The following is a 25937-nucleotide window of genomic DNA, read 5'->3' as shown; positions in this document are numbered from 1 at the left end:
TCAGCCATGAAGTGGTGGGCCTCACAAGCTCAAAGAATGGGACCGCCAAGTGCTGAAGTGCGTAAATATCATGTCCTCGGTCGCAACACTCACTGTCAAGTTCCCAACCGCTTCTGGACACTACTTAAGCACAAGAACCGTTCGTCGGGAGCTTCATCAAATTGGTTCCCATGGCCGAGCAGTCGCACACAAGCCTAAGATCATCATGCACAACGGCAAGTGTCGGCAGGAGTGGCGTAAAACTTGCCGCCACTGGACTCTGGAGTAGTGGAAAAGTGTTCTCTGGAGAGATGAATCAAGCTCTACCATCTGGCAGTCCGACGGAGGAATCTGGGTTTGGCAGATGACAGAACGCTACCTCCCCGAATGCATAGCGCCAACTGTAAAGTTTGGTGGAGGAGGAATAATGGTCTGGGGCTGTTTTTCATGGTTCCGGCTAGGCCCGTTAGTTCCAGTGAAGGGAAATCTTAACTTTATAGCGTACAATAATATTCCAAACGACTCTGTGCTACCAATTTTGCGGCAACAGTTTGGGGAAGGCCCGTTCCTGTTTCAGCATGACAATAATCCCATGCACTAAGCGAGGTCCATACAGTAATGGTTTGTCGAGATCGATGTGGAAGAACTTGACTGGCCTGCACAAAGTCCTGACCTCAACACCATATGAATGAATTGAAATGCCAACTGCGAGCCAGGCCTAATCGCCAAGAGTGGAGGCTATTATAGCAGAAAGGGGACCAACTCCATATTAATACCATGATTTTGGAATGGGATGTTTGACAAGCAGCTGTCCACATACTTTCGGTCATGTAGTATACATGGTGAATATCTATGGTGGGTATTGTTATTTACCAGTTTGTGGAGTTCACAGAGCAATCATGCATAAAAAATAAAGTCTTATGGCCATTATGAAAATAATAAAGCTGTCATTAGAAATAAACTATCATTAAGAATAACAGGTGAAGAAAATAGATGAATCAAGTATGTAAAACAAAAACTTTGACAGAAATTAAATTTTTATTTGAATATAAAAGTAAAAAACAGGAGTGTTAAGTTTCCATTGCATAGTAAGATTCATTAGAACAATTTAAAATCAGGCAGTTGGTTAATTTATCTAACTAGACAATAGACTAAATTTCCCTTATAGCTACAGCACTGATATGTAAAGAAATAATGAGTTTTATTTTCATGTTGGTCCACATTCATATTTACCAACCAATTGTGACTGGCCTGAACATGTTAGTGTTGAAAAGAAAAAGCAAAAGAATAAAACTAATCAAGACTGACATTAGGAGATGAAAATACAAAGAGAAGAGAAATAATTAAATGACAGAAAATATGTACATAAGTTTGAACAAAGTTAAGCCCAGACTAACAAAAGGTCAAGCCTCTTAGGTTAGAGGTCAAAGGTTGGACAACAAGGCTCAACCACATCTCCAGCTGACAGAAGCCTAGCTAAATGGAGTCACCCTCATTGCAATATCATGTCTTTAGGGTCAAATACCTTACAATGTGGCCAGACCTGTCAGTAACCTACACGTCAGGGAGACAATAAGCCATAATCACAGAAAGTCCCAAGGCACATATTACAGTACCATTTCCTGTTGCTAGGCTAATGAATGTGGCATTTGAAACATTAAGCTGCACAACATAAAATCCCCTGAGAGCATATGCGTGTGAAGCGGGAGGCAAATGCAGCTTAGCGGCGGTCCTTTGCCCATTTTAAGTAGTGCACAAAATACTAGAGGATTGTGTCGGCTGCTATGTGGCAAACTGTAGTGTTTCTTTTTAAACAAATCCATCCATAATGTATGAGAAGTTGCTCAGTGAGTTTTTGAAAGGGAGAAAGGTGGCGAAATCAGCCAGCTGAAAAATGATTAGGATACAGTCATATAACATCAGAGGATTAAATAAATGATAACAGATGAAGCCGTTTGTACACAGATAGCGCCACTAGAGATGTAAATACGGTTGCAGTCTTTTTGATTAAAATCCCTTAAAGTAAAGCTGCTCTAATATTTTCAAGAAGATAAAAGAAAACAAAATGTAAATCTGGGAGGGTGAGATTAATACAAATTGAGGCATACTATAGCCCTGTCATCACAACAAGCAAAATGAGGAACAACATCACTCAAGGCAAATAGTTGGGCAGCAGGTAACCTCAAGGTTAGTGTTTGGCCCCATTGTCTCACGTCAGATTTGAGTTGAATTGAGGTTAAGGGACAAGCATCACGTAAGAGTGACACGATCTGACGTAAGACAATGGCGTTGGGCCAGTATAACCGAAAGTTCGCCGGATCAAATCTCGAAGCCGACAAGGTGAAAAATCTGTATAATGCTCTTGGGCAAGAACCTTAACCCCAATTGCTCCAGGTAGGCCGTTATGTCTGCACCTAGCTGGCTCTGACCCAAACTCGCTGAGGGTGTCCCAGGAGTTGGGATATGCGAAAACACATTTCCAATTCACACAAGTTCATTATTATTAAATGAGCAACCCTCATCCTTAGTGACCACGTTTTTGAATTTCCTGTTTGAATAACATCACTCTAAATTAACTGATTTGATAAATGTTGTTAGATATGAACTAAATCTGTCCATTGGTACATTTACAAAAAGTATCCAAAGTACACACACTTTTTTTTTTTTGCATTTTGGGGTGGGAGATCTGGAAGTTTCCTCTAACCCCTCACTTCTTGAAGAACTTCTTATTGAGAAGGAAGATGAGCAGGTTGACGTTGACTTTGGCCTTGTCAAACATCTTCATCACCGCCACTCCCTCGTACTGGAGCTGCAGCAGGTCCTATACACACACAAATACAGTTCTGAAATCCAAGATCTTTCAAAATAGCAACACTAAATAATTTACCATTGCAGCACATATAATATAGAGCACTGATTTCAGTGAGACTGGGATATGCATCAATCACAGACCATAGGTTTGTATTGAAATGTCAGTTGTAGTTTCATTGTACTACTACCCAGACTCACCTGGTATTTGAGGGGGAACTTCTCCATGTCCACCCCCATAAAGCGAGCCTTTACCTGGAACGTGCCGCCCTCCTCACCGGGCACAATGTCAAAGATCACATTCTTAAACCTGAGGGATAATAAATCAAATACATTAAATTTCTTGAGGCCCTAGGTAACCATACATGGTGATTTGGTAGGGTGGTGTGTGGGCATGTTCCTGCTTGGGTGTGTGTATACTCACTGTGTGACTGGCAGGTCCTCAATCTCCAACAGGACTCCTTTCTCATGTAAACGGGCAGCAGTGTAGGTCAGAGTGGGCTGCTTGCTCTTCTTCCCTTTGCTCTCTGCTGCCTTCTTGCCACTCACCTTACTGAGGGGGAGAGAGAGAGCTCAGCACAGTAGCAGTCTGCAGTCGTTTTACTTCTGAACTTCAAACAGTGTGGTCACACTCCCACGTGTCTTTATGTGTACCTGTGTTTGTCGGTGAGGTTATCCAGGCAAGTGGTGATGTACTGGCTGTAGAAATCCACCTGTTCGCTGTGGAAAGAGCTCTTGCAGTGAAGGCTGCCCATGGTCTGTCTCAGCTTGACCAGCTCAGCCTGACGACGCTGCCGGTACAGACGCTGGTGGCGGATGTCCTGGGAAGGATGGTTTGGAAAGAGAGGGTTACATTTGGGGGGGGGGGGGCAAATCCAAATGGCGACCAATTGTGACGAGCTATACCATCTTGGTTTAGGTGTAGTTGATTTGGTATGATAACTTTACAACTAAAATGTAATTGTGTGTGATGTGTAGTGTCTCTATCCACCTTGGCTATGAGCTGTAGTATATGTGTCTCAGAGTCAGGTGGGGTCAGGACCCCCAGGCTCTCCAGCCTCCTCAGGCTACGCTGGATCTTTCGCTTCTTCTCCTCCAGAGACAGGTTGCCGTCGGCAACGATCGACTGGTTCCTCTTCATCTTCTCGGGGGTGTGGGCGTCCCTCTGGGCGCGGCGATGCATCATCCACCCATGCTGCACCTCCTGAGAGGAATACACCAGCGGTTAGGGGGTTAACTACTACCAACTCCCTGCGGCGGGATGAGAGTGTGAAGAAGAGGGTGTGTGGGAGCCCAGTGAAGAGCTGTGGAATATACCTGATCCTGAGAGGAGGAGGCTCTGAGGACCTCACTCAGTGTGTCTCCAGGCTGGGCTCGGATCACGTCGATGATCAACTGTTTGGTACTGCAAAACACAAGCACACTTCACATTAGACATGCCATTTTCATAGTGTGATAGTCGTACCACACTGAAATGTTAAATGGTTTAAGCCCCTACCTGAGGAGAATCCCCCTGGCGTCAGGGTGATCGTCAGAGCCCCTGAACACATCAAACTTGCTGGTGAGAGTGAGGGACACCTCCATCTTACTGTACTGGGCCAGGGTCTGTTCTGTCTGGGGCTCCGCGGCGCTCACAGCCCCCTCACCAACCAGAGCGTGGATAGTGGGCACCTTTCCCAGGTCTCTCAGCAGATTCAGCAACGGGTCAGACTGGTCGGGACACAGGGAGTCCTGGTGCTCCAGCAGAAGCTACACACACACACGTACTTTAGTGCACAGGATCTACTAAAATGAAAAGGTTTGTACCCAACCAACGTCCCCCAGAACCCATTAAAATAAAAGTTTGGATGAGTCTATCTTATGTGGCATCCAGACCTTGTGGGTGTTGAGGAGCTCACTGATGGAAATATAGATGACAGGCTTGTTGAGGATGACCATCTCAGAGTACTCATCAATGTTAAAACGCTCCTCTGGTTCCGGCACGTCACACGCAGCATGCAGGAACTTACTGCGGAAGATATATGAACAACGCTTAAGAACCACTTAGCATGTATAGCCTAATTATAGTAATAAAGCTCTCCTCTGAAAAGGTGGTGGAGGCTGCGCTAAAATGACAGGACGACTCACCGGAACTTGGAGTGCGTCAGGGTAATGTAGTCGTTGAGGGCACGCAGGTGAGGACTGTCACCGTGGAAGTGTTTGTGTGCGGCGGCATGCTGCAGGATGCGTGCGATGGAACCCAGGATGCGGCGCTGCTCAGGGAGCAGGGAGGAGCCGGCCGAGAACTCAACCACGTCAAAACCATCCGGCGCCACCACGGCTGGGTTCATGTAGCGGTAGTACACCAGGTTCCCCACAATCTGACCACAACAAAACCATCATGTTCCCCACAATCTGACCATAACGCCAGTATTCCAGAAAGCCGGACTAGTAACTTAGCGAGATCTGTCACACCAGAACTTTCCAGCTCCAGAAAAAGAGCTTGAAAGATGCCCCACCTCCTGGGGCTGGTCCAAGAAGCCTGATCAGAAACCATAGTAGCACCAAATTCTCTTAAGTAAAACTGATACCTACTAGGTTAACTTGATCTTAGCCTGTCTTGGTGAATAAATACAGGACTTCTCCACTAATAAGATTGTTCATCACTATGACTTGTCCCTTCTTAGAAAATCCACTTGACATCGGCGCCTGCGTTGTTGGCAGTGCTTTACAAAGGAGAACGACTTATTGGACCTCGAATACATCCTTTAGATCATTCAGAAGACTGTGCAGATAAACAATAACATTCAAATACAATCACTCATATCCGGTCAATTTACTCAACACATATATAGCAAATCTAAGCCAGCGGGGTTTCGCTTTGACTGCTATACAAACGGTTTATTGCTTTGCCACTGGAAATGTCCTTAATATGGGCGATGCTGAACTATTTGGCAAGGTAACTGTGTGTAGAGCCCTAAGTGCCTCGCATTGAAGATGTCTTTGTTGCATTCCTTGGCTATCAAGTTTTCCATATAATCATGGAGGACTTCTACAGAACTGCAGGTAGAGTAAACTGAGGTCAGTTGACTGACAGCGATGCTTTGCTAATCTCACATTAATAAACCTAGGCAACATGATAAAAATAGCCTAATTCATCCTTCAGATTTTCCAAAGTCATTGGTGCTATAGATGGACATATTCCCAATTCAAAGACCCTCTAGACCAAATGAAGGAGACTAAGTGAATAGAAAATATTTTCGCTGCATAAACAGGTAGCTATTGAATATTGTAGCCAACACTTCTAGCAAACCAAATCATTTTCAGAAACAGTCATTCAATTCAATGATTTTCCTTACTTCTTTGGTCAGATGATCTGTGACTACCATGGGGTTACAACTAAACATAGAACACATTGTTGCCCATGTGGTCATGAAAAGCACTATGAATTCAATAAATTATTATTCATCCTATATAGGCCATGGAATGTCTCTAGCATTGCATTTGTGACGTAAGTTGTAGTAGCCTATTAGGCCATAGCCTTGACACTTAATATATCACCAGCGTTGCAATAAAAATGCTTATAAAGTAAAAACATTACTAGTCACCCATGTGTGTAAGCTAGGCCTATTAAATATTGGAATCATGCCACTTCACTTGCGCATTTACTCTGTCTGCCAGGCTCCCCCTCTGGCTTTTGCAGTAGTGGATGTATTACTTTTTTTGGTAAATTCACCACATATACACTAAAGTACCAATGAATAAAATCGAGCACACAGCCATGCAATCTCCATAGACAAACATTGGCAGTAGAATAGCCTTACTGAAGAGCTCAGTGACTTTCAACGTGGTACCGGCATAAGATGCCACCTTTCCAGCAAGTCACTTTTGTCAAATTTCTCCAGTCAACTGCAAGTGCTGTTATTTTGAAGTTGAAGCATCTAGGAGCAACAACGGCTAAGTCGGGAAGTGATACGCCACACAAGCTCACAGAACAGGACCTCCGAGAGCTGAAAATGCATCCTGCCCGAATGCATAATGCCAACTGTAAAGTTTGGTGGAGGAGGAATAATGGTCTGGGGCTGTTATTCACGGTTCAGGCTAGGCCCCTTAATTCCAGTATAGGGAAATCTTAAGGCTACATCATACAATGACATTCTAGACAATTCTGTGCTTCCAACTTTGTGGCAACAGTTCGGTGAAGGTCCTTTCTGTTTCAGCATGACAACGTATGCCCTCGTGCCCCAAGCAAGGTTCATACAGAAATGATTTGTCGAAGTCGGTGTGGAAGAACTTGACTGGCCTGCACAGAGCCCTGACCTCAACCCCATCAAACACCTCTGGGATGAATTGGATCGCCCAACATCAGTGCCCAACCTCACTAATGCTTGTGGCTGAATGGAAGCAAGTCCCAGCAACAATGTTCCAACATCTAGTGGAAAGCCTTCCCAGACGAGTAGAGGCTGTTATAGCAGCAAAAGGGGGACCAACTCCATATTAATGCCCATGATTTTGGAATGAGATGTTCGACGAGCAGGTGTCCACATACATTTGGTCATGTAGTGTATGTGAAAATATTTGTTGTGTTACAATTGTTTCAGACTTGTTAATTATTGGGCTCAGTCTTTTGACTCCATATCTATCGACATGAGGACCTTTTTGAATGTTGCGTGCACGAGCCAGTTGTCAGATCAACCAATCTGAGCTTTGCTTAGCCTAATAATTTAGACGAGAAGCAACGGTTATGGAACTAAGAAATCCTGAACTCCCTCATCTGGTTAAGACAAGCCGGATACGTTCGGGAAATCCTGAATTTGTTAAACCATCTGTCGAATACCCCTCTGGTTCCCCAGAATCTAACCACAACACATCACCACACATGGAAGGTTCAGATCCTGTCTAGCTGATCTAAGTGATATCTAAGTGATTTAATCATCGAGTCTGATCAGTAGTGTACCTTGTAAAGCTCGTCCTTGCTGGCCTGAGGAAACTTCTCATGTAGAGAATCTCTCAGGACCTTGGCTGTGTAGCGCATCCCATATCTGTGGGAGGAAGGAGAACGCCTGAGTGCTGAACTCCCATCACAGAACATATAGTATCAGAGAAACAAATCAAACTAAATCAATAAGTAGCCAAATCTGGTGAGAGGAAGACGTGAGCGCCCAACAGCTGTTTGGTTAAGTTGCTGGTGATTCAAATGAATTGCACTGAGAATGAAAAGGAAGCTCTGCAGAGTGCATATGAAGGGCCTCTTACGGTAATTTATGCAGGTTGCTGGTGATAGCGTTGAGCAGGCGGTCTGTGAGGTTCTTGAGGTTGACGATAGAGATGTCCAGCCGACGCTGCACTTCTGGGTGGGCCAGGGCCTGCTCTGCACTCACTTCATAAGGCAGGGAGCTGGGGAGAGGAGACAGAGTATGTTGTTGTGTCTGTATAGATGTACGTTTCTCAATGGACCTCTTGAAGCCAATCAGAGAATGTAAGCGTACATATCTTTAAAATACTAGTCATGAGAAAATCAAATCAGTACATTCAACTAAAGTAAGTAAATCAGTCTGCATAGTATAAGTATTTCTTGCTGTATGCTGACCTCTAGTAGCCAAGCTAAAATTGTCTAGGCACCTCTAGTAGATGGCTCTCTATAGGAGAACGAGTGTGTGCTGCTGTGATACTACATTTGCTCCTGGTTCAGTGCTGACCTCTTGTGGCCGGTCTGTGTCTCGGTCTGGTTGACCCAGCTCTTGTAGATCTCGCAGGGGTCCGTGCGGATGCTGAGGGTGCGGTCCTGCAGCACCTCTCTAATGGCCGGCCCCAGGATCTCCTTCAACGCGGTCTGACCGCGGGCATGGCGGTAGAAACTCACCAACATCTTAATGACTGTGGGGTTCCCAGTCACCACCTCCTGGGGCTGGTCCACCTTCCACCTGAGAGAGAGAGAAAGAGAGAAGTTGAGTTCAGTGCAACTTGATCCCCTGACAGCCTGTGTGTGTGTGAATAGTGCGTGTACACTGACTTGATCTCGTGGCGCAGCGCGGTGGTGAAGAGCTGCAGCAGCAGGTAGGCCTCCCTGCAGTCGGAGCCGTAGTTGAACAGGGTGAAGATGACCGTCTCCATGAAGAGAGTTGTTTTATTCTGCGGCATCAGGAAGATCAGCTGGGCCAGGTACAGAGGCTGAGTCTGGAGAACACAAACACACTTAAATTAAGCGAGCCATTTAAGAAAACTCAGCACAGGCCACATACGAGGGGGCAGATAAAATAGTCGACCCTGTATCGATAATACCTATTTAAAAAAATGTTTCCATCAGCTCACCTGTAGCAGATAGAAGAGGTGCTGGTAAGCCTCCAGTTTCTCCCTCTTGTCTTTGCTCAGGGCCTTGAGGCCCTTGCTCTTTTCCAGAGCCATCATGTCCGACAGCTGCTCCTTGTTCTTCTTGGTCAGCTTCTTGCAGTGGGAAACCACCTCCTGTAGTCACGTTAGTTAATCAAATAAATGGATGAGAAGTGTGATGGACTACGGACACTTCTAGGCACCTTCCAAATCAAAAATGAATAGAACGTCTGAAACAGGTGTAGTAATAACGGAATGAAATAGGCTCCGACCTGCAGCGTGACACGGTTGCGGACCAGCAGTCCTATCTTGAGGTCCATTAGGTCCAGGTCAGTCTCTAGCTGGCGGTTGGAGCGAATGGTCCTCACCACCTCCTCCCTCATACGCAGCAGCTCCCCCTCCTGGCGGATGTCGTTGTCACCCATCTCCAGCAGGTGGGCAAACTTCCTCACTACTGACAGAGGAGGGGTAGTGGAGTGGACTGGAAGAGAGCAAGATCAAGGAGTTAATACGGGGGATGTCAATGCAATTGAGACTGGACTTTAGTTATGATCATTGTAAAAAATAAATTTAAAAAAGTGTGGGAAACCAGGCAGACTTGTGAGTGGAGCTGTGGCCACCTACCTAGCATTCTGTATTCCCCACGGGCCTTGTAGGCTCGGAAGAATGCCTGGATCTTTATAATGGCGCCCACCTGTAGAAGGACAAAGGTCAGGCTACATTTCAAGGTATGTAGCCATTTTTAGAGCTGAGGGTTTGTGTACAGGGGTGATGGTTGGTTGCACTCACTTGACGTCTGAAGAAGCGCCGACGAGAAAGGTATTTCCTCCGAGCAATCCACATCTTCACACTGGCCTGAACCTAACACACACACAGTAAGAACAACCGATGTCAACTTCAACACAGGGTTCGTCTTCTAATTTACAAAGATAATATTTGGTCAACCTTACCCTGACCACAGCCCTCCAGTTCTGGTAGAGATACTGTAGCCTCTTTCTGTAGGCTCTCTGCTGTACGAACCTCCTCCAGTGGGACTGGAAACAAACACACACACTGAGCACCTTTCAGTTTTGAAAAATGTATTTGGGTATGTAACGTTAGTCTGCACTGTAGTTCTATGCGTTCTATGGTTCTTAGATAGCTGACCTGGATGGTGATGATGGCTGGTAGCTGGGTGTTGAGGAAGTGCAGACGGGCACCCAGCCTCTGTCTGAGGAGGAATCCCTGGACCCTGGCCTGCAGCTGCACCACCATGCCCTCACTGGCCTTCCAATGCACCTCCCGGCCGTGGGCCGCAGTTACACTGCTCAGCACCGCCTGTAGAGGGAGACAGACCACAGAGACAGTCAGCCATAATAACTGTTGGCTTATCTAATCAATACAAACTCTAGCTCTACAGCCATACTTGTTTGTACTGAATTTACAGGTAATTTTGTATTTGACCTGTATTTCTTCGTGGCCCAGGAACACTGTGCACTGGACAAAGCCCTGCGGTCTCTCCCAGGTGCCCTCCAGCTTGTGCAGGTGGAAGTAGTAGGGGCTGTCCTCAGTCTTGGTCTTCAGCCATGGGCTCCGGTTGTCTCCTGAGTCCCAGTACATAGAGATTAGGGCTTGACACTACCTAGAAGCTTAAAGGTAGACTCAGTGTTATGACGCTGCCAGGAACAGCACCGCAGATACTGAGATGAGCGCGATGCAACATAGTATCTGCGCATGAACGCATGAACACTTCAATCTGCTACAATGTGGCGGCTACGGGACCAAACAGTGGAGATTTTTAGCCTCATTCTTCAACTCTCTTAGTTGTTGTTGAAATTGACATTTACTTTGTGTGTCGCTGAGTCGACGGTTAATCCTGACCAATTGTGAGCAGCTAATATGCTACTTAAGTGCATAGATCACCATCAGCATGAACGCAAGTGAATCACGGTAGTGGGTACGGACCTCCCACAGATTTGGCTCCGAGTAGGGCGGTGAGTTCAGCCTGGTACACTCCAGCACATTCTGCCACCACGCTCCGGAGCGCCACCTCTGGCAGACGCAGGACTCGCAGAGTCTGGGACGCCTTGCCCTCCTTCACTGCCTGGTTCACGGCCGCCAAGCCCAGGGACACTGGCCAGGGAAACACACACACAGTTAAGATAACGGTATACATTTTGTGACAATATGAATTACAGCTGTTGTGACAAAACCCATCAGCATAGAATTTCACCATTGCTTTACAAACACGATGTGGAAGGGATTATGCCAACTCACTCTTCAGGGCTCTTTGAGTGTCCTGATTGGCTCTTCTCACTCCTTCCTGAATGTCAGCCAACCACAACTCTGCTCCTGGGTCACGGTTCACCTGTGATAGGTCAGGGCACAGCATTGAATAATGAATCACAAAACCTTGTTTAGATTCCCTGTTTTAAACTATTATGTCTTCCTGGTTGACATACCTCAGCCTTCTGCTTCCGGGCTCTGGTCAGTACGTCATGGTAGCGGCGGGCATTGAGTGTGGTCACCTCCTCAAGGCCACTAGAAGGCAACAGCAGTGCAGCCAGAGTCTTCTGAGGGTCGCCTCGGCACAGGGCCTGGTTAATCAGCCCGATGGTGAGGATCTCTGGGGACAAACAGGAAGAAGATCCAGTCAAATACAAGGTGTTCCCATGGTTTTAGAATCAAATAGCATCCAACAAAATATTTCTGTCAATGGACCTAAACCCAGAGTGTTTCTGGGAGTTGGTGTCCAGTTCTCCAAACGTACGGTCATGCTCTTCCTGTGCTGCTGCATTTACAGAGTTTAGTCCTCTCTGGAGATCGTTCCACGTCAGCAGAGCTCTCCCAGCCTTCCTCCTCTGATCACCCAGCTCCTCAAAGTACCTGAGGCAAATGACAAAGGAGTTTGTTAAAGTATACAGATCTGCAACCAGGCTACATGTAGACAACGGAGAATTGTCAGGAGAGTGGTACTGGAAACCCACCTCTGGATTAGGCTGTCGTCAATATCGGCCAGACCGGCTGCAGGGCTGATCAGCGTGGCACAGAAGGCTCCCACATCTTTGGCCTCCACCGCCTGGTTGATGAGAGCCACCGCCGAGAGCATCTCCACTGCTACGTACAGCTCCTCCTGCTGCAGGTCCCCCTGCAGGCACAGAGGACCACATTCACTACAGTTAGTTTACATACAACAAAAGTTATTCAAGTTCAGTAACCTGGTCATTTCCCCCTATATAAACAATACAGTATATTTCTATATAAACAATACAGTATATTTCATTTTTTTTTAATACAAAATGTTAATGGAACAGTCTTGTTTACAGCCAAGACAGAGTTGCAGACAAAAGGAGTTGAGTGAGATGAGATGGGGGAGATTAGGTGGCCATGGTAGCTTGATGGGCCAGGTGGTGAACTGTAGCCTAACCTACCTGAGGACTTTGTCGCTGCAGTGGGGACAGTTCACTCTGGTAGAGCGCTGAGGCAAAGGGGTAGACGTCTGGGAGGTGGGCATCAGGGTCCATGAGAGCACGAACAGTCTGCCTGGGCTCCCCAAGACGCAGGGCCTCATTGATGGACCTTACAGCTTTCTGCACTGAATAAACACCCACACTTTGTTTGAATGGATCTACAACGGAACATTGTGACTGCAAAGGACAGGTCATTAATATACTTATGCACACATGCAGCAACTCAAGAGTCACTGGAATTGATATAGTGCATGCCCCTTGTTATAAGAACTGACTACGATACAGTATTTAGTTGTGTACTGACTTGTCTGGTTGCGCTGGGCCTCCTCGTTAGCCACACACAGCCCCTCCTGCAGCTCATCTCGCTCCAGAGGGTCCACACAGCCCAGGTCCTGCCACATGTCAGTGAGCAAAGGTCAGGGGTCAGTGTGTGTGTATTTATTTTTTATTATTTAACCAGGTAGGCTAGTTGAGAACAAATTCTCATTTGCAACTGCGACCTGGCCAAGATAAAGCATAGCAATTCGACACATACAACACAGAGTTACACATGGAATAAACAAAACATACAGTCAATAATACAGTAGAAAAATAAGTATATATACAATGTGAGCAAATGAGGTGAGATGAGGTAAAGGCAAAAAAAAGGCCATGGTGGCGAGGTAAATACAATATAGCAAGTAAAACACTGGAATGGTAGATTTGCAATGGAAGAATGTGCAAAGTAGAAATAGAAATAATGGGGTGCAAAGGAGCTAAATAAATAAATGTAGGGGAAGAGGTAGCTGTTTGGGATAAATTATAGATGAGCTATGTACAGGTGCAGTAATCTGTGAGCTGCTCTGACAGCTGGTGCTTACAGCTAGTGAGGGAGATAAGTGTTTCAAGCTTCAGATATTTTTGCAGTTTATTCCACTCATTGGCAGCAGAGAACTGGAAGGAAAGACAACCAAAGGAGGAATTGGCTTTGGGGGTGACCAGTGAGATATACCTGCTGGAGCGCGTGCTACGAGTGGGTGCTGCTATGGTGACCAGTGATCTGAGATAAGGAGGGGCTTTACCTAGTAGAGACTTGTAGATAACCTGTAGCCAGTGGGTTTGGCGACGAGTATGAAGCGAGGGCCAACCAACGAGAGCGTACAGGTCGCAATGGTGGGTGGTGTATGGGGCTTTGGTGACAAAACGGATGGCACTGTGATAGACTGCATCCAATTTGTTGAGTAGAGTGTTGGAGGCTATTGTATAGATGACCTCACCGAAGTCGAGGATCGGTAGGACGGTCAGTTTTACGAGGGTATGTGTGGCAGCATGAGTGAAGGATGCTTTGTTGCGATATAGGAAGCCGATTCTAGATTTAATTTTGGATTGGAGATGCTTAATATGAGTCTGGAAGGAGAGTTTACAGTCTAACCAGACACCTAGGTATTTGTAGTTGTCCACGTATTCTAAGTCAGAGCCGTCCAGAGTAGTGATGCTGGACGGGCGAGCAGGTGCGGGCAGTGATCGGTTGAATAGCATGCATTTAGTTTTACTTGCATTTAAGAGCAGTTGAGGCCACGGAAGGAGAGTTGTATGGCATTGAAGCTCATCTGGAGGTTAGTTAACACAGTGTCCAAAGAAGGGCCAGAAGTATACAGAATGGTGTCATCTGCGTAGAGGTGGATCAGAGAATCACCAGCAGCAAGAGCAACATCATTGATGTATACAGAGAAGAGTCGGCCCGAGAATTGAACCCTGTGGCACCCCCATAGAGACTGCCAGAGGTCCGGACAACAGGCCCTCCGATTTGACACACTGAACTCTATCAGAGAAGTAGTTGGTGAACCAGGCGAGGCAATCATTTGAGAAACCAAGGCTGTTGAGTCTGCTGATAAGAATGCAGTGATTGACAGGGTCGAAAGCCTTGGCCAGGTCGATGAATATGGCTGCGCAGTAATGTCTCTTATCGATGGCGGTTATGATGTCGTTTAGGACCTTGAGCGTGGCTGAGGTGCACCCATGACCAGCTCTGAAACCAGATTGCATAGCGGAGAAGGTACGGTGGGATTCGAAATGGTCGGTAATCTGTTTGTTAACTTGGCTTTCGAAGACCTTAGAAAGACAGGGTAGGATAGATATAGGTCTGTAGCAGTTTGGGTCTAGAGTGTCACCCTCTTTGAAGAGGGGGATGACCGCGGCAGCTTTCCATTCTTTGGGAATCTCAGACGATACGAAAGAGAGGTTGAACAGGCTAGTAATAGGGGTTGCAACAATTTCGTCAGATAATTTTAGAAAGAGGTTCCAGATTGTCTAGCCCGGCTGATTTGTAGGGGTCCAGATTTTGCAGCTCTTTCAGAACATCAGCTATCTGGATTTGGGTGAAGGAGAAATGGTGGGGGCTTTGGCGGGTTGCTGTGGAGGTTGCCGGGCAGTTGACCGGGGTAGGGGTAGCCAGGTGGAAAGCATGGCCAGCCGTAGAGAAATGCTCATTGAAATTCTCAATTATAGTGGATTTATCGGTGGTGACAGTGTTTCCTAGCCTCAGAGCAGTGCGCAGCTGGGAGGAGGTGCTCTTATTCTCCATGGACTTTACAGTGTCCCAGAATTTTGAGTTAGTACTACAGGATGCAAATTTTGGTTTGAAAAAGCTAGCCTTAGCTTTCCTAACTGCCTGTGTACATTTGTTCCCAACTTCCCTGAAAAGTTGCATATCACGGGGGCTATTCGATGCTAATGCAGAACGCCACAGGATGTTTTTGTGCTGGTCAAGGGCAGACAGGTCTGGAGTGAACCAAGGACTATATCTATTCCTAGTTCTAAATCTTTTGAAAGGGGCATGCTTATTTAAGATGGTGAGGATGGCACTTTTAAAGAATAGCCAGGCATCATCTACTGACGGGATGAGGTCAATGTCATTCCAGGATACCCCGGCCAGGTTGATTAGAAAGGCCTGCTCGCAGAAGTGTTTTAGGGAGCGTTTGACAGTGATGAGGGGTGGTGGTTTGGTCGCAGACCCATTACGGATGCAGGCAATGAGGCAGTGATCGCTGAGATCTTGATTGAAAACAGCAGAGGTGTATTTGGAGGGCAAGTTAGTTAGGATGACATCTATGAGGGTGCCCGTGTTGACGGAGTTGGAGTTGTACCTGGTAGGTTCCTTAATAATTTGTGTGAGATTGAGGGCATCAATCTTAGATTGTAGGATGGCTGGGGTGTTAAGCATGTCCCAGTTTAGGTCACCTAGTAGCAGGAGCTCAGAAGATAGATGGGGGGCAATCAATTCACATATGGTATCGAGGGCACAGCTGGGGGCAGTGGGAGGTCTATAGCAAGCAGCAACAGTGAGAGACTTGTTTCTGGAAAGGTGAATTTTTAGAAGTAGAAGCTCGAATTTTTGGGGTACAGACTTGGATAGTAATACAGAACCCTGCATGCTATCTTTGCAGTAGATTACAACACCGCCCCCTTTGGCAGTTATATCTTGGTAGGAAATGTTATAGTTAGCGATGGAGATTTCAGGGTTTTGGTGGTTTTCCTAAGCCAGGATTCAGACACGGCTAAGACATCCGGGTTGGCAGAGTGTGCTAAAGCAGTGAGTAAAACAAACTTAGGGAGTAGGCTTCTAATGTTAACATGCATGAAACCAAGGCTTTTACGGTTACAGAAGTCAACAAATGAGAGCACCTGGGGAGTGGGAGTGGAACTAGGCACTGCAGGACCTGGATTAACCTCTACATCACCAGAGGAACAGAGGAGAAGTAGGATAAGGGTACAGCTAAATGCTATACGAACTGGCCGTCTAGCACGTTCGGAACAGAGAGTAAAAGGAGCAGGTTTCTGGGCTCGATAGCATAGACTCAAGGCATAGTGTACAGACAAAGGAAAGGTAGGATGTGAGTACATTGGAGGTAAACCTAGGCATTGAGTAATGATGAGAGAGATATAGTCTCTAGAGACGTTTAAACCAGGTGATGTCATCGCATATGTAGGAGGTGGAACATGGTTGGTTAAGGCATATTGAGCAGGGCTAGAGGCTCTACAGTGAAATAAGACAGTAATCACTAACCAGGACAGTAATGGACGAGGCATATTGATATTAGAGAGAGGCATGCGTTGCCAAGTGAACATAGGGGTCCAGTGAGTGGTTGGGCTGACTGGGGACACGGCGATTCAGACAGTTAGCAGGCCGATGCTAACAAGCTAACAGTTAGTAGGCCGGGGCTAAACAAGCTAGCAGTTAGCAGATCGGGTTAGTGTGTGTGCACTTGTGTTAATGTGCAGTTTCTTACCAGGGCCTTCTGTTCACGGTCAGTGGCCAGTTGCTCCAGGTACCAGGGCCCGTGGTCTCTCTGGAGGCCCCTCAGGGCCAGACAGGGGACCTGGAGGGCTGCCAGGAGGGCCAGAGAGTCCCCACAATCCAGGGCCTCGTCCACCTGCTCTATGGCCGCACGCACTGCAAACAGCGACAAAAATATTTGGTTTAGTTCCGATTTTTTTCCCTTCATCTTCTTATTTATCTGTTTGATGTTAAGTCCTACTCACCATTCACTTTGTCAATGTTCTCTTGAATCTCACTTTGGGTCAGGTATTCCTCATATATATCCTTCTCTTCTGAACCTTTACACTAGAAATTCAGTACACGATTACCATCCTGACACCAACAAACTCTGTACCAGGGATACGGCTATAAATGCATTTTTAAACGATCCTATTAATTCAGTCAGTCACCTTGGTGTAGGCAAGAGCCGCCTTCTGTGCCCGTGCTTGGCGCAGCATCTCCTGGTAGACTGGCATCAGGTGCGCCTGCAGGTTGGTGAGCATGGCGCTGGGATTCCGCAGGGCCTGGGCAGTGACCTCCACATGCCCACTCTCCACCGCCTCGTTGATAGCTATAACTGCAGCATGGACTGGAGGGAGAGAGAAGGGAGATGGAGGCAACATTTTGATAAACTATTCAAGGACAGTGAAAACATTGACTCTTAGATGACAGTCGATGACTAAGGAACTTCAATAGTATCTGATGCGTCTCTAGGCGTTTCAATTTTGGAATCCCATCCATATCAGTTTAAGTAGAGAGTACCAATGTACCAACAGACAACCCCTTGTCTAAAACTAACACATTTTGGGCCAGTGTGAATTCATATTTTAACTTGAAATAAGGTGTATTTTCTACATCTGAAAACATCAAAGCAAAACATCTGCGCCTCTACTTACCAGCAGCCTCATCCACTGTTATCTCATTGGCTAAGATTCCCCCAATCTTGCTAAAGGCTGGCATCTGGATGCCATATTTGTCCAGCTCCCGTTTCATGTTGTTAATCTCCTCCTCTGGAGAATAAATATTACCCCAAAAACACAGAAATGAGAGAGGAATATTAATATGATATTTTCCCCTTAACCCAGTTACCAGTTGTGATTGAATAGTAAGGGGCTACTAAGTAAGACTCTACCTGTAAATTTGACCTTGCCACAGAGGTCATGGATCTGAGGGGCCAAACCTAGTCGGAAAAGGTAGAGGCTGAGAGCATGGATGCAGTACACAGTTCTGGGCATGTTCTTCTTATCATAGATGTCAGTCGTCTCTGGGTGGAACATCTGAAACAACAAGGACAGGTTAGGTGCAGTTCAGGTGTAACAGTAAACAAGATAGCTACTGTTATATGTGAGGAGAGGCCTAATAAATAGTTTATTTCTCCCTTCAAAATATACCGTTGGTAGTCCGATCTCCGCCATCGCACTGCGCCAATGGTTGATGTTGTCCGTGTGGCGGAACTGCAATCCCATACCCTGAGGGAGAAACATATGATTCGTTGGAGAAATCTGCATTATAACACCTCTTCGATATTCAGCTACACTATTCAATGCCTTTGAAATAGAGTATTATGCTTGCTCAGCACAAATTCAAATCTCAGCTCTAAAGGAGTTGGTTTTCAATCACAGTCACTTGTGAAAAGACACCATTAGAGCAGAAGAGCAGGTACTAGGAAAAATAGGTAGTTCTAAAGGACCGCGAAAGTAAGCAAGAGGCAGAGTGTTATTTTTCAGAGAAAAATACATGACAAGACTGTCAAAAGATCCAAAAGAAAGTTTCTCAGCAGGAAACTCAGTCTTTCTTACAGACAGAGGCATTTCAGTAAAACCATAGGGCTGTGAACAATAGAGCAGACCTTGAAGCGTTCCTGGTCCAGGTCATAGATTTTTTTGAGGGGGATTATCTTGGGGGCAAAACAGTGGCCTAGCTTGGCCAGCAGCACCCCGTTCCTCAGCCCTTCCTCCAGCTCAGTCGGGGCAGGCAGCTCCTCGTGGAGACAAGCTTCCATCCACCTGTAAAGAGAGAACATACATCTAATGTTAACTTACTAGCGAATATTAACGCAATATTTTCCCAAGTATTGCATGTGATGATGAAGTAAGAGCAATCAGACTTAATGACAGAGATAGTTGCTTTTGCAATTTCCTGCAGACAGAGAATTGGTCAATTCACTTCAAAAGACCTGGGTAAAGACTGTTTCAGGTTGGATATTCACCTGTAGTTTTCCTTACCTCCACCAACAGCAGTTAGGGACCGTCAACATAGTGACAAATCAACATTTTCTAATTTCAATAGCTATTTAACCATTACTCCTAAAACTTTCAAAACTGGTTCTAGCTAACCCGATGGCATAGACACACATTGCACACATTTTTTATGTAGATTTACATCTCACACCATTTTAAATTATTTACTTACATTTTTGAATTTCAATAGCTCCTTGGTCATGTGACCTAGTGACTTCAAACCAGGTTCAGAATGTCCACTGACTCTGCCTTCGCACACTGATGTTTGTCTACTTTCATCTCATGCTATTAGACTTAAATCTGTAAGCTTTGCAGGCCTTCATTTTACATGGGTGTTAAAAAAAAAATGTTGAAGTTAACAAATGTTCCAACCTCGCAATAACTATCTTTTACATGGACACCAAAAAGATCCGCAAATGCCTGTATGTGGTATGGATCAAGGACAGGAGAGGTGTTCAAACAGGGGTGCTTAAAGGAAGGCCTCATGAAAAACAATGTTTCATATGCTCTTTTTAATCACAGTAATAGGCAGTGATTTGTCAGACAGAGTGAGCTTGATAACGTAAAAGAATCATTTTCATAGCATCACTTTCATATATTGTACATTAAGACAAATCCTTCTACGTTGAGTATTAGAAGGCAGTTTACAGAACCTGATAATGACTTGATATTTGAGTGCATTCACAACAAGCCGCCTGCAGACAACTTACAAAATGCAATAGTGCATTTGAGGGTTCGTTTTTCTGATGAAAATAGTTATGAAGCATAGCCTACTATTTCTAACTGGGAAAATATCCTGTGGCATACTGCATTAGCATCGAATAGCCCCCACGATATGCAACTTTCAGGGAAGTTAGGAATCAATATACACAGGCAGTTAGGAAAGCAAAGGCTAGATTTTAAACAGAAATGTGCATCCTGTAGCACAAACTCCAAAAAGTACTGGGACACTGTAAAGTCCAGAATAAGAGCATTTCCTCCCAGCTGCCCACTGCACTGATGCTAGGAAACACTGTCACCACCGATAAATCTACAATTATCGAGAATTTCAAGCATTTTTCTATGGCTGGCCTTGCTTTCCACCTGGCTACCCCTACCCCGGTCAACAGCTCTGCACCCGCCACAGCAACTTGCCCAAGCCTCCCCCATTTCTCCACCCAAATCCAGATACCTGATGTTCTGAAAGAGCGGCAAAATCTGGACCCTCTCTTTCTTCAAATCAAATTGTATTTGTCACATACACATGGTTAGCAGATGTTAATGCGAGTGTAGCGAAATGCTTGTGCTTCTAGTTCCGACAATGCAGTAATAACCAACGAGTAATCTAACCTAACAGTTTCACAACAAATACCTTATACACACAAGTGTAAAGGGATGAAGAATATGTACATAAAAATATATGAATGAGTGATGGTACAGAACGGCATAGGCAAGATGCAGTAGATGGTATAGAGTACAGTATATACATATGAGATGAGTAATGTAGGGTATGTAAACATATAAAAGTGGCATTGTTTAAAGTGGCTAGTGATACATGTATTACATAAAATTATCCACCGCAATTGTTGCAACCCCTATTACTAGCCTGTTCAAACTCTTTCGTATCGTCTGAGATCCCCAAATATTGGAACGCTGCCGCGGTCATCCCCCTCTTCAAAGGGGGAGACACTAGACTCAAAATGTTAGACCTATATCTATCCTACCCTGCCTTTAAGGTCTTCGAAAGCCAAGTTAACAAACAGATCACCGACCATTTCAAATCCCACCGTACCTTCTCCGCTATGCAATCTGGTTTCCGAGCTGGTCATGGGTGCACCGCCACGCTCAAGGTCCTAAACGATATCATAAATCGCCATCGACAAAAGACAATACTGTGCAGCCGTATTCATCGACCTGTCCAAGGATTTCGACCCTGTCAATCACTGCATTCTTATCAGCAGACTCAACAGCCTTAGTTTCTCAAATGATTGCCTCGCCTGGTTCACCAACTACTTCTCAGATAGCGTTCAGTGTGTCAAATCGGAGGGCCTGTTGTCCGGACCTCTGGCAGTCTCTATGGGGGTGCCACAGGGTTCAATTCTCGGGCCGACTCTCTTCTCTGTATACATCAATGATGTCGCTCTTGCGGCTGGTGATTCTCTGACCTACCTCTACGCAGACGACACCATTCTGTATACTTCTGGCCCTTCTTTGGACACTGTGTTAACTAACCTCCAGACGAACTTCAATGCCATACAACTCTCCATCCGTGGCCTCCAACTGCTCTTAAATGCAAGTAAAACTAAATGCATGCTCTTCAACCGATCGCTGCTCGCACCTGCCCATCCACCTAGCATCACTACTCTGGACGGTTCTGACTTAGAATACGTGGACAACTACAAATAACTAGATGTCTGGTTAGACTGTAAACTCTCCTTCCAGACTCATTAATAACTTCTTATGGCTGCAGGGGCAGTATTGAGTAGCTTGGATGAAAGGTGCACAGAGGTGCCCATAGTAAACCGCCTGCTCCTCAGTCCCAGTTGCTAATATATGCATATTATTATTCGTATTGGATAGAAAACACTGAAGTTTCTAAAACTGTTTGAATGATGTCTGTGAGTATAACAGAACTCATATTGCAGGCAAAAACCTGAGAAAAAAATCCAAAAAGGAAGTGGGAATTCTGAGGTTGGTAGATTTTCAACACAGCGGGATATGGATGAGTTTGCACTTCCTACGGCTTCCACTAGATGTCAACAGTCTGTAGAACCTTGTCTGATGCCTCTACTGTGAAGTGGGGCCGAAGGAGACAGGAAATAGTCAGGTCTACCATGACCTGGCCATGCGCGTTCACATGAGAGGGAGCTATGTTCATCGCACATCTGAAGTCAATGTAATTCTCCGGTTGGAACGTTATTCAAGATTTATGTTAAAAACATTCTAAAGATTGATTCAATACATCGTTTGACATGTTTCTACTGACTGTTAAGGAACTTTTGGACATTTCGTCTGCTTTAACTGAACGCGCTTCCTGACGTTGGATTTGTTTACCAAACACGCTAACAAAAATAGCTATTTGGACATAAATGATGGACATAACCGAACAAAACTAACATTTCTTGTGGAAGTGGGAGTCCTGGGAGTGCATTCCGACGAAGATCAGCAAAGGTAAGTGAAGATTTATAATGCTTTTTATGAGTTTTGTTGACTGCACAATTTGGTGGGTAACTGTATGGCTTGCTTTTGTGGCTGAACGCTTTTCTCAGATTATTGAATATTGTGCTTTTGCCGTAAAGCTTTTTGAAATCTGACACAGCGGTTGCATTAAGAACAAGTGTATCTTTAATTCTATGTAAAACATGTATCTTTAATCAAAGTTTATGATGAGTATTTATGTTACTTGACGTGGCTCTCTGCAATTTCTCCTGATATTTTGGAGGCATTTCTGAACATGGCGCCAATGTAAACTGAGGTTTTTGGATATAAATATTAACTTTATCAAACAAAACATATGTATTTTGTAACATGAAGTCCTATGAGTGTCATCTGATGAAGATCATCAAAGGTTAGTGAATCATTTTATCTCTATTTCTGCTTTTTGAGACTCCTATCTTTGGCTGGAAAAATGACTGTTTGTCTGTGATTTTGCGGTGACCTAACATAATCGTTTGTGGTGCTTTCACTGAAAAGCCTATTTGAAAATCGGACACTTTGGTGGGATTAACAACAAGATTACCTTTAAAATGGTATAAGATACATGTATGTTTGAGGAATTAAGGTCTGATGAGATTTCTGTTTGAATTTGGCGCCTTGCACTTTCACTGGCTGTTGTCATATCATCCCGTTAATGGGATTGCAGCCATAAGAAGCATCTCCAATCCAAAATTAAATCTAGAATCGGCTTCCTATTTCACAACAAAGCATCCTTCACTCATGCTGCCAAACATACCCTCGTAAAACTATCCTACCGATCCTTGACTTCGGCGATGTCATTTACAAAATAGCCTCCAAGACTCTACTCAGACCGCATCCAATTTGCTATCACAGTGCCATCCGTTTCATCACCCAAGCCCCATATACTACCCACCACTGCAACATACTTCATGTATGGCTGGTCTCGTTGGCTGGCCCTTGCTTCATATTCATTGCCAAACCCACTGGCTCCATGTCATCTATAAATCCTTGCTAGGTAAAGCTCCGCCTTATCTCAGCTCACTGGTCACCATAGCAGCACCCACCCTTGGCACACGCGCCAGCAGGTATATTTCACTGGTCACCCCCAAAGCCAATTCCTCTTTTGGCTGCCTTTCCTTCCAGTTCTCTGCTGCCAATGACTGGAACAAACTGCAAAAGAAATCACTGAAGCTGGAGACTCTTATCTCCCTCACTAACATTAAGAATCATCTGTCAGAGCAGCTTACCGATCATTGCAACTGTACACAGCCCATCTGTAAATAGCCCACCCAACTACCTCATCCCCATATTGTTATTTATTTTTTGCTCCTTTGCACCCAAGTATCTCTCCTTGCACATTCATCTTCTGCACATCTGTCACTCGTGTTTATTTGCGAAATTGTAATTATTTCGCCACTATGTCTTATTTATTGCCTTACCTCCCTAACCTTACTTAATTTGCACACACTGTATAGACTTCTCCATTGTGTTATTGACTGTATGTTTGTTTATTCCATGTGTAACTCTGTTGTTGTTTGTGTCACACTGCTTTGCTTTATCTTGGCCAGGTCACAGTTGTAAATGAGAACTTGTTCTCAACTGGCTTACCTGGTTAAATAAAGGTGACTGGCTTACCTGGTTAAAAATACTGTATGTGGGAATGTCTGTCCTACATGTAGTGTTGGTACATGGAATATTCCTCAACTGCAAATATCATAAATTGCTATTGCAAATAGAAGTATTATGTTCAACAACTGACATTTTCAGATATTATTTTGACAAATGCACTTTGGTGCTTACAATTCATTCTCTATTGTCATAGATTTGGTGGACACTCATCTGTGATGACTTTCTTTAAGCACGTACTAATGAAACTGTTACTTAATATTTTTTTCTTAAAGTCTACAAACGCTCTACATTTATTCACCTTGTTTGAGTCACTAGGTCACATGACCAAGGAGCTATTGAAATTCAAAATGTTGAATAATTAATGTAAAATCATGTGAGATGAAAATGGACAAACTAAAGGGTGTGCAATACAGAAGGGTAGTCAATGTACATTCTGAACCTTGTTTGAGTCAAGTAGGTCACATGACCAAGGCTATTGAAATTCGAATGTAAAACAAAATGTTTGTACTTTGTTTATGCTCCCTAACTAATTCAACTAGGAATACAAAATGCTGCTCACATTTCCACATGTTTATTAGCTTTGGAAAGCGAAGTAATGTCCAAATCGTGAAAATAAAACCTGTGCAAAGTTGTGCGCAATTTTTCCAACATCATGACACTTATTTGGAGTCTGTGGCTCAAGTGGTTTGAAAGCTATTGAGGTTTGAAAGCGCGAATATCCGTCGAATATCCAACTTGAAACTGTCTTTACCTCGGTCTTCAAAAGCAAGTTAGCTATCCATGATAGGGTGAAGTAATACTGATATAGTCTGAATTACACGTCAGTTATTGTCCGAAACCAACTGAGAAGAACGTTAACTGTTCTTACCTTTTAGCCTCTTCCAAACGGCACAGGTATTGATAGGCAACATTCTGGATGCGTTGTTCATCCATCTCCTCAGCTGTCAACCGCTCATCTGTAACAAAATGTCAAACAATCATATAACTTTATACAAAGTACCACCTAGCTAGCTAACTTAACTAAATACCTGAGTTTACATGAACTTGACCCAAGTTAACATTGACAAGTTAGCTAACGTTATATTAGGAACCTTGCAAGTTTGCTAGCTAACGTTACAACGTTACAGTAAGCCTTTAACGTTAAGGTTAGATCATTCGCTAATGTTACCAGCGATCTATAGTTAGCCACCCACATAAAACAGGCAAAACAACCAGTTTACTATTTACTGTCTAACAAACTTAATGTTAATTAGGTTGCAAGGTCGCTTAACTTACATCCACCTGCACGCGTTTGTGTGCCCGAATCTCCCATTTTCTTGACTTTTCCTCCGACGAGATTACTGGCACGTTCTCTCAAAACGCTAGTTATATTTTCCGGTCTCAAGTTATCGATATGATTTTCGCATGTAGATAGTGTTCTAATTAAATTGTTGATGCTGTTTCCACATTCTAAAAAATGCACAATCCTTCCTACTGATTCAACTGCAGTGCACACATTTTTCTGTTTAGGTTCCGTCAAATTTGAACTTTGAATATCCCGCCATCCACTCATTGGCTAATCAGAAGCTGTTCTGATTGGCCAATACAGTTGGTCACTTTGTATTGTGGTACATGAAGTGTATTTGAGAAACGTTCGAAACATACGTGATAACCATAAATAACTTTCTGGGAGATGTTTACTCGTTACTTAATTAAAAAAAAAAATTTTTTTTTAAACATTTTGTAAATAATCATAGCTAGCAATACGATATTTAAGTTGCTGCTTCAGTCTCCTTGTTAATTGTGGAAAATAATGTATATGGCCAAATACTCCTCACTTCCTATTTAATATTGCCATAGCAACAGACCTGCTACTTCATAGCTTTCCCTGTCTCCAGAAACCAGTAACTCCCTAACATTAGCTAGCAACTAGCTAACAAGAAATGCCAGCTAAAACGTGTGATATAGACTAACTAGGGTTTACGGCTGTACGGATAATTGACCAATGTATTTGTCAAGCTAACTAACTCATTTCAACGGCTCTGTCTTGGATGGCTGTTCATCTTGAAATAGCTAACTAAACTAGCTACG

At 44.5% G+C, this 25937-nt stretch overlaps 1 protein-coding gene across 1 annotated transcript; it reads right to left on the bottom strand.

Annotated features, from left to right (window-relative positions):
* Positions 1-1004: 1004 nt before the first annotated feature.
* Positions 1005-25363, bottom strand: iqgap3 (IQ motif containing GTPase activating protein 3). Its single transcript, XM_038994461.1, has 36 exons — positions 25143-25363; positions 24736-24823; positions 18692-18848; positions 18234-18311; positions 17975-18119; positions 17739-17852; positions 17253-17431; positions 17067-17148; positions 16814-16977; positions 12850-12937; positions 12507-12670; positions 12063-12223; positions 11846-11961; positions 11538-11701; positions 11353-11443; positions 11041-11208; positions 10540-10679; positions 10243-10413; positions 10047-10130; positions 9886-9957; positions 9721-9790; positions 9369-9577; positions 9079-9231; positions 8780-8943; positions 8466-8690; positions 8023-8163; positions 7724-7808; positions 4915-5147; positions 4663-4795; positions 4286-4536; positions 4105-4192; positions 3779-3991; positions 3442-3608; positions 3212-3340; positions 2989-3097; positions 1005-2800 (listed from the first exon to the last, which is right to left on the bottom strand). Exons 1-36 carry the CDS (start codon positions 25177-25179, stop codon positions 2687-2689), a joined length of 4947 nt encoding a protein of 1648 aa, XP_038850389.1. The 5' UTR covers positions 25180-25363; the 3' UTR covers positions 1005-2686.
* Positions 25364-25937: the final 574 nt, after the last annotated feature.

The sequence above is a fragment of the Salvelinus namaycush genome, chromosome 5 (assembly GCF_016432855.1).
Source record: "Salvelinus namaycush isolate Seneca chromosome 5, SaNama_1.0, whole genome shotgun sequence".
Lineage (NCBI taxonomy): Eukaryota > Metazoa > Chordata > Actinopteri > Salmoniformes > Salmonidae > Salvelinus > Salvelinus namaycush.
Note: the sequence above shows the minus strand (reverse complement) of the source record. Positions and strands in the feature narration are given on the sequence as shown.